The 9,722-nt window shown below is 39.2% G+C and overlaps 1 protein-coding gene across 6 annotated transcripts in view; it reads left to right on the top strand.

Moving 5' to 3' along the window:
- CLIP4 (CAP-Gly domain containing linker protein family member 4) overlaps nt 1-9,319 on the top strand; it is a 47,205-nt gene extending 37,886 nt beyond the window's left edge. For 4 of the 6 annotated variants that reach the window (XM_045011953.1, XM_045011954.1, XM_045011955.1 and 1 more), the window contains exons 12-16: nt 911-1,045; nt 4,353-4,476; nt 5,643-5,707; nt 6,910-6,982; nt 8,755-9,319. In XM_045011953.1, the coding sequence (XP_044867888.1) occupies nt 911-1,045; nt 4,353-4,476; nt 5,643-5,707; nt 6,910-6,982; nt 8,755-9,076 (719 nt within the window). In that variant the 3' untranslated portion in view covers nt 9,077-9,319. Of the gene's footprint in view, nt 1-255; nt 397-910; nt 1,046-4,352; nt 4,477-5,642; nt 5,708-6,909; nt 6,983-8,754 lie in introns of all 6 variants that reach the window. The other 2 variants (XM_045011958.1, XM_045011957.1) reach the window with 2 other exon arrangements.
- The last annotated feature ends 403 nt before the right edge of the window (nt 9,320-9,722 follow it).

Here is a 9,722-nt window from a genome sequence, read left to right on the forward strand (position 1 = left end):
TTTAACAACTGTATGCTAGAGTATTTACCAGCACATCAAGAAGTATTATAAATACCTAAAAATTATCTACTGGCGTGAAAATAAATGGATAAAGTTTGTGCTGTGAAGTATCAACTTTGCCTTTTAATTGGTTGCTCCTTTCTTTGTTTTGTAAATTAATGAGGTTCTTCTGTATCATACATGCTTGTTTGCTTCAGCTGACTTGTCCTTTCCTGCATACCATCTCTGGATAATTATTTGCATTACCTCTGTCAGCTTTTCTTGGACCCAGCAGTTCTTCCTCTTCCACTGCCTCTTTAGAGAGCAAACAGAATCATCCCAAGAAATGGAACTCAACTAACAGCAATAAAACGGCAGTGCCTAAAGTAGCTTCTACCTCATCTAAAAGCAGTGCTGGTACTGTATCTGTTGTATTATTAAAGAACACCTTCACAGGCTGAAAATAGGGATGGCAGGTCAGTTAACTGTTTGGTCAAATATTCGTATAAATGTACTTGCTTTTACTTTGTCACTACTTGGGGTGATAACTTAGAGGAGGCACTTGTCAGATAGTTAGTCCTTAAACTCAAGTTTTCTATTTTTGTAATACTTTTACTATTAGAAAATTTGCGGCAGAAGGTGCTGTTCTTAGTCTCACTTACAGATGCACTGCACTTCAGACTATATTATTGCAGTTTCTAACGACCAAGTAAACCTTAAATCCAGCATTTTTTAATTAGACTGAATACCCATTGAAGCAAAGGAATGTTTTATCTAAGCAGTGTGTGTGGAACAGGGCCTTGTGTTAAGAGCATATATGAATATTTGACCGGTCGGTTGGCTGACTCTCTGCTGAGACCTCATGATGTACTCCTCTTTGCATTTCAAAACTGCTGCTTTCCTAATTTCAGTTTTTCCCTTCATTAAACAGGACTGAATAATGCTTCTCCATCTACAAGAAAAAACCCTTTTGATGAAGGAGAAATTCAGCTCGGAGACAAAGTGCTAGTGGTAGGGCAGAGAACTGGCACTGTTAGATTTTATGGGACAACAAAGTTTGCACCAGGTATTTTATCTGTTCTTAAAATACATTGTAGAATCAGAGTAATGTCCTAGGAACAAGATAAATGTTTGGAGGAACAAGATAAATGTTTGGACCTTATTATTTAAAATAGAAATCCAACAATTTAAGAGTTCTAGCTCAATTTCACTTTATTATAATTGAATATTTGACTTTGACATGGAGCTGCCTAGAGTAATGGAGAAGATGGTACAGTACTTTACATTGTGACTGCCACTTGACATTGTTGTCTTTCTCAGAAAGTACAGTAATAATACCATTCATTTTCTTAAGGCGGCTGTAGCCTGATTTGGGGTGTGTTAGTAGTGTTGATGTAATTTATCCACTTAATTTAATTTTATTTGATTAATTTTTAATTAATTAATAATATTAATAATAATTATTGGATATTAATTAGTATGGATTTGGCTCACCAATATGTTTGATCAGAAGATAAAGTTCATCCTGAATCAGGCTTCGCAGAGTTTATAAAAGGAACTTCAGGGTTATGACAAGAGCTTACACTGAGACAAATTTAGTCATAAAGACCTTTTATTAAAATCAATGAAGTGGTAAGCAAATGTTAAAACGGTTCAGGATTACAGAGTTACAAATATCACAGTTCTTTAAGAGATATATTTATGACAATACACTGTTATAAGCTGCAGACTTAATTGATACTCACACTCTGGTGCAGCAGCACCTTGGGCGTTACTGCAGAGGAAGTTACTGCAAAGTTTTTTGTGTTCTAATTTAACTCTATATATGCTAAATGCTTTAACTAAAATAAAAATATAAGGGAGATTAAATTCCTTTTCACTTACAATTTTGAAAAGAAATAATACTACGGCCTATTAATAGTTAATAGCCGTCGTAGATGGGTAACATCGATACGTAGATGAAGGTGGAGGCAATGGAGAGTAGACAGGATCAGATAGATGGGTAGAATTGCCTGTCTAATGGTGAGCTGTCTCACCTTTTTATAGAGCATTAGTCGGAAATCCTTCCTCCTATGCCCAAATTTCATCTTTCCCCCACAGAAATGTTAGGGTACATTTGCCCCATAGGTCAGGATGTATGTGCGTATGAATGACAGGTATGTACGCATTTGTGGTGTACTTGTTAGATTTGTGGGCAAAAATCCCCTTTTTCCACCCTTTACTGTTATTGGTTCAGTTAAAGGTCTCCAGACATCAATTTTGTCTATTATCACTTTTCTGAGTAAGGGTCCCAAAATGTGCTAAAGTTGCCTTAGCGTCATACAGGATGTTTGACCTGTAGGTCTCTTGCATTACAGCCACTTATTCTTAATATAAATCTATAAGCCTATTACATCAAATACTTAAATTCATAAGAAAGACATTTATATAGACCAGCAGATTAATCCTTAGGGCTACACAGCACACCTTTCTTTTTATATGCAGCTGTTTTTGACCACGCTGATGTCTTGCGTTCCTGAAGCTCTGCTAGAACATTTAGTGCTCTTCACTTTTTAGACGTGTCATGGTGATATATTGAGCTTTTTCAGAGTTTTTGTTTGATTTCAGTTACTTCTCAGGACCGGTTTTTGTATTTTTATGCTCGATGAAGTTACCGATAACTAGAGAACTTACGTGCTGGAAATTCCCCCCAGTATTACATAGCTAAGTGTCTTCAGAGGGAGGTGGGTTGTTCTGAAACCATAGGAACTATAACTTTTGAAAATGTATCCTTTCCAGCCAAATTATTCTTATGCTCTCCTGTCATTTTTGAGCTCTTTCATAATCCAAACCGCTGCCTAGAACATAACCATAAGGTTGAGGCAAAAAAGGTTCCATTACCCAATGTCTGCACTTAGGGTGACTGGTATATTTGTACCTCCAGTAGTTTAAATCTCAAGCAAGTGGGCTTCCATTTAAAGTGGCAATACCCTGTCTTGACACTTGGTGGTATCAATATTTTAAAAAAATTGCTTAAGATAAAATGTCAGAATGAAATATCAGCAGGCACAAGCCACATTCATCATCTCAAGGAGTATGTTATGTGAAGCAATCCCCATTTAAGATGTCATTATTCTCTAACTTGATAGAGTAATATAGATTCGATAGAACCTAATGGAAAAGCCAAAATAGTCTATTAATCTCAAATGGTTATGTTCCTGTATTTAACTTGTCTGGTGGGAATGGATTTCCTGACTAGCGCGTGGTCACCATGTAAAGTTGTTTTGTTTGTTTGTTTTTTGTTTTGTTTTTTTTAAAGAAAATTTCATCATTGCAACTCTTCGCCTTTGAAACAGCCATATTTTAAAATGGCAAAAAGTAGGCAACGATACAGAACTCTGCTTTCTGAGCAATTGTCAAAAACGTGACACCCTCCCTCCCCTCCTGGTTTATTTTTGGTGGCAATGCAGATCTTTTTCATATAGTTTTGTCTCTCCTGCCTTTGGTGAACAGGAAAGAAGGAACTTTTGATATATTGATCACTTCTAATTCATAGGTCACCGTTCTTATTTCTTCATCTGATAATTAGTATTGCCCTTAAACCTGTAGCTTCAGCACCAAATTACTTGAATTTAATTTTGAGTCTTTTGGGACCGGACAGCATAAGGATTGCTGATAGGATACAGAATTTCTCACCTTTGCATAATCAGCTGACACTTATCACAGGTTGGTAGTGATCAAACTTATTACCATCTGATGGCTGTTCAGTAGCCTGTGTAAAATGAATTACTGGCCAATCCCAGTTCCTTACACACTTGTATTTGCATCATAAAATCTACCTTGCAATTGGTAATAATTACTTCTGATTTTAGAGAGGGAAAAAGACTGAATGAGCATTGAGTGACATTTGAATCTTAGTAGTGGTAATTTGAGATCAGGATTGAGGCATAAGTGCAGAGAAATTGCCAGTACAGCTTTGTCAATCTGCTGTTTTCAGTAGCCTTAAATTCACTTAAATAAGATGCAGAGCTTTTTATCTTTTCTGTTTTTTGCTAAAAAATAGGCCATTTTTCTTAAAATAGATGTAAGTTTTGAGTAATCAACAGTATTTCTAGGGCTATTTTGAATAGAGCATTCGTATCTCAGTGTATTTTAATATAATTTAGTTAACTGTTCTTATTTTTCTTCTGTATGTTGGTGGTGGCATACATTTTGATTTGACGTAATGAGATCGCTTCTGGGTCAGGGAAATCCTGTCTCGGGTTTGGTTAATACACAGATTGTTATGTATAAATTAGTTATATGCACAACAACTTGAGCATCTGTTAACTATTTTAAATACAAAATTTTAATATTACCCCTGGGTAAAAGTAATATTGAAATTCCAACTGTAGGCTTTTGGTGTGGCATTGAACTGAACAAACCTCACAGCAAGAATGATGGTTCAGTTGGAGGGGTCCAGTACTTCAGTTGTCTCCCCAGATATGGCATATTTGCCCCACCAACCAGAGTGCAGAGGTGAGTATGATATTGTTTTCTGTCTGTGTCACAAAACGTTTTCTCACTTCCTCTCCAATGGGAAATAAAATTCTGAATGAACTAAAGAGGAAAAACAATTATTCCTGCTGCTGGGGAGGTGGTAGATCCCCTTGGTTCTGAGACTAGGTTGCTGAAAGAGTACTTGTATGTCTCAGTACCAGTGCTATATAAACAGGAAGCATACCCAGGTGGCTGTTTCAGCAACCTCACAAATCTAAAAATTTCATTAAATCCCACTGCCTCCATATCAAGTGATTAAATTTAGGGATTCTAATTCAGTAGGTGCTTTTGAAAGCTCTCATTTTTAGGGCCAAATCCTGATACTGTGAGCAGAATTCAAGTACAAGGATTCTGCCTGTGGATGCTACATAGCTTCCTGGTGGGTATAGATCTCACCAGTTGGATCACAGCCACTACCATTGGGCTTGGGGTAAAGAATACCAGAGAGAACCCTGTGCTCGCTAGCCATGTGTTAGGTGGATGAGTACAATGCCTGTGACTGACATACCCATGCTCTTCTCCGCTTCCCCTTTTTTTTTCTCCTGCAGTCTTCTAGTATGGCAGACAATCACAGAACGATGCCCCACAGCATAAAAGATGATGCATAGTTTCCCCATTTCTACTGTTGTGTTATAACACGCAGAGGAATCAGCGCTCTATCTTTAGCCTTTAGATATATGTGTATATGTGTGTGTGTATAGCATTTTCTGTTGCTGCATATGCTCTCAGGCAAACTTTCATCGTGCACCTTCAGTAAGACTTAGGATGTCTCCTCTGAGTTTTCTTAATTTTGAGCATACTGCACCTTTTCTGTATCCTTAGATACACACATGCAACATTTTATATTACTAGCTGTCTGTTGACAAAAGACTTTCTGTAGTAATGTATACAAGGCAGAAGTAAGGCCTCTGTGGGACTCTGAACTCTGCATTTACTGACTTGTGGGCAACTAAAAGCTCAATCTATTTAGGATGAAAATTTAACCAGCATGGTGGGGAGGACTCAAACCTAAATTAATCCAACATAATAAGTCTTTTGAAAAACCTTGCAACCGATCTTTAGCCAAAATAGCCCAGCAATATATTTCTTAAAGTTGAAATTAAACAATTTTAATTTGTGAGACTTAACCCATTATCTCACTTTAGGTTAACAGGTTCCTTAGACTCCCTCACAGACGTTTCAACAGGTAAAATGAATCATTCTTTCCCAGGTAAGAATTGAGACGTGGGTCTGGTTTTGTTTGGATAGCCTGTAGAACATTTCCAGAAATTGCAGCTTCCTGGGCATGCCACCCAGGTTCTTTGAATGGCCAAAGCAAAACAGATTTTAGAGCAACCCAGATGCCCCAAGATGCATTGCTATTTGACTTCTCCCTCCTTTACTGACATTGACTGTCCAGTCACTGTTTGCAAGCAGGATTGGCATTAGGAGACTGACATGCTATCAGTTCCTTCAATTGCAGAAATGGAGGAAATAATTGCATCAGGTATCGGAATGTAACCCATCAATCCAGTGAATAAAAATGAATTTACTTCCTTGAACAGTTCCTTTGGTCCCTATTTATACATACTGGGGTTTTTGCTTGTACTAAAAACCAGAACAAAACCCTGGCTTCAGAATGGACTTACTGCAATAAATGGATATTTCCCCCTTTGTCTACTGTTGACTTAAAAAGTTGTTTTGTAAAGCTCTGTGTACTCTTTATGCACTCCATTTTATTATATAAAATACAAGGCACCTTGGCCCACCTGATAGGGTGCTAGGCTGGGACTCAGGAGCCAGGAGTTATTTTCCTGTCATGGCCCCAGACCTGCTGTGTGCCCTTGGGCAAGTAAACTTCCCCTCTTTCTGCATCTGTTCACGCTGTAAGCTCTTTGGGGCAGGAACTGTGCCGTAATATGTATTTCTACAGTGCTTGGCATGATAGGGCCCTGCGCTCAATTGCTACCATAGTACTTTTTACTGCTGATGATTAAATTTCTTACCAAAAATTTTACCATCTAATACAAAAAGAAAACAAAACACTGGGCAGTGGTTCAGGCACAGAAGGGATTGTTGAGGAGATCAGAATAGGGATGATTCACAGATAATTTGGGTTTGATACAGAGCTAGTGAATTATTTATGAAAAATTGGCATTTTTTCTAAACATTTTTTTGTGGAAGTTGTTTCAAAATTTTGAAACATTTATTTTTACCTGCCCCTTGTTCCTCTTCCTTCTCAAAATTCTTGAACATTTCTTGATTCTTATGGAATTTTTCACAACAAAATACTTACCATTTCCCAAGCAACTGTAGCTTGGAGTGGTGGGGAGGGTGCTTAGCAAATGAGATGGGAGCAAAGAAAGCGGTTGTGCACGTTTTATTTTTAAATCAAGTAGCTTAGTCACCTTATTTATTCACTTTCTCCTGTAGGTTTTAGACGAAGTTTAAGTACAACTTCTGCATCTTCACAGAAGGAGATAAACAGGAGAAACTCCTTTGTCAAGTGAGTGTTTGTTTAAATATGTATTAACTGTGCAAAACTGGGCAGCTGTAGTTTAGAATCACTGGAAGAAAGCCCAGAACTTCCTTCTCTTGACACATGCAGGTAACTGCATTGAATGGTGTGGGTTCCTTTCGATTGACTTGTGTAATTTCCATTAAGGCACAGGACCAGTTCTTGCAGTCTTCTCTCAGACAAAACTCCGTCTGAGTTCTGGCTGAGAGGGAACAACTGCAGGGCCAGTCCTAGACGAAGTGATCCGCTTGTGCTTGTCCTTGAATCTCGTGCCACCAAAATAGAACAGGGAGTGAAAGTTTCAACTGTGAACTCTTCCAACTCCAGTTGACAAACTATAGCTTAAAAGAAATATACCTAACATGGAAAAAAATTGCATTCTGTCCTCTTTCCCTGGTGGCGTTTCACATTTTTGCTTGACTTGTTACTTTAGATTAACCTGGTATATTTGAAGCAATCTGATATTTTTAACATGGAATCTATTTTCTTCTTGGCTGTATATAATTAGATTCATTGACACTTAGATTATGGATTTTTGCAATGGATTTTATTATCTTTCATTGTGTGTGTCTGTCCAGCATCCAAATGAAAATGATCTGTTTCTCATGTGGGGGTATAAATGCAGAGTGGGCTGTCGTTTTGCACATTTGATCACGTAGCTTTTGTTGAAACATAGTTTTCAGGGAGTTTAAGTCCTGGTTCTGCATTGCAAAGCACTATGGCCATGCACCATTTAAATTCATTTGTGGCTAACCACTGTGGACAGAGCCAAATTTCTCAGTGTATTAACTATTTGTTCAGTTTTTGCACACTGAGCTTTCTGATCTCTGTTGCCATATGATGCTTAGACTTGCATAAGGAAAAAAGAATATGGGGACATTTGTATTTGAGAAGGAGAATTCTCTTCAGGAAGGGTACCTCACTGGATTCAGTGGAGAATTTGTGTTCTGTTCAAGTAGGGTTCATTCATTATTCCAAGTATTTATGGTGTTTTACACAATTCAATATTGTATGTGTTAAGTTCAGCGCTTTCTATAACCAGCCTGTGCTGTCTGATATGTTTCAGTTATAACACAGTTTTGACCCATTAATACTGGCTGGCCCTGCTATGTCACAACTTCATTTGGCTAACCCAGGGGTCCCCAATGCAGTGCCTGCAGGTGCCATGGTGCCTGCCAGGGCGTCTAAGTGTGCCCGCGTACTGGCCGACAGTCGAGCATCCGCCGAAATGCCACCGACAAGCATCATCATCCAGTGTTGCTGCTGATTTTCGGCGGCATTTCAGCGGCGACGCCTCTGGATGACGCTGCTTGTCGGCAGTATTTCGGCGGTGACGCCTATTGATATTGCCGCTTGGCGGCATTTTGGAGGATGCTCGTCCGCCGCCACTGTCCTCCGTGGTTCGTCGTCTGGCACCTACCAGACGAAAAAGTTTGGGGACCACTGGGCTAACCTGTTCATAAGCACAGCAGTTTGTTCATGCCGCTTTCTGTTAGTGATACCATTGTCTATTATAAAGAAAAGGTTGATCTTAATATCAGGTACATGAAAGGGGAACTGATTTTCAATATATTATGATGTGCTGTCCCTATTTGTAAATAACTGCATATTCATCCTACTGTTGACATGGGATCTGAAGTAATCTATTAAAACGGTAAATTAAAATGCCTTTCAAAAACATGTCAGTGCATAAGATAATCATAAGAAAAAAATTTGCTTGTGTGCTCACTGAAAGAAGCCTAATTTCTTTCCCTAACTAGATCTAGAAGCTCGATGCTGCGGCGTAGTTGGAGCAGCACCACTACGACTAACACTGAGGGGCCTGTGAAACTACATGAGGGTTCTCAGGTCCTTCTAACCAGCTCTAATGAGATGGGCACAATTAGGTACATTGGCCCTACTGACTTTGCACCAGGGATATGGCTTGGACTTGAACTCAGAAGTGCCAAGGGAAAGAATGATGGATCTGTGAGTGACAAGCGCTACTTCACCTGTAAGACAAACCATGGAGTCTTGGTTCGACCTAGTAGAGTAACCTATCGTGGGATTAATGGAGCAAAACTTGTGGATGATATTTGTTGAACCAGAATGCTTACAACCTGTGCATCAAGTGCTAGTGCAATGATATATAAGCATTAAACCACATACAATAACCCCAGCATCATCTGCACGGAATGCTGACTGAAATTTTATCTAAAACCTGCTTTTTTTGGTAATGTATCTCTTCAGGCTCTAACCACCTCAGGGTATGTCTACACTACGGGATTATTCCGATTTTACATAAACCGGTTTTGTAAAACAGATTGTATAAAGTCGAGTGCACGTGGCCACTTAATTCGGCGGTGTGCGTCCATGTACTGAGGCTAGTGTCGATTTCCGGAGCGTTGCACGGTGGATAGCTATCCCATAGTTCCCGCAGTCTCCCCTGCCCATTGGAATTCTGGGATGAGATCCCAATGCAAAAACAGTGTCGCGGGTGATTCTGGGTAAATGTCGTCACTCACTCCTTCCTCCGGGAAAGCAACGGCAGACAATTATTTTGCGCCCTTTTTCCCTGGATTGCCCTGGCAGACGCCGTAGCATGGCAATCATGGAGCCCGTTTTGCCTTTTGTCACTGTCACCATATGTGTACTGGATGCTGCTGACAGACGCGGTACTGCACTGCTACACAGCAGCATTCATTTGCCTTTGCAAAATAGCAGAGATGGTTACCAGTCATATTGCACC

Source organism: Mauremys mutica, chromosome 3 (genome assembly GCF_020497125.1).
Source record: "Mauremys mutica isolate MM-2020 ecotype Southern chromosome 3, ASM2049712v1, whole genome shotgun sequence".
Taxonomy (NCBI): Eukaryota; Metazoa; Chordata; order Testudines; family Geoemydidae; genus Mauremys; species Mauremys mutica.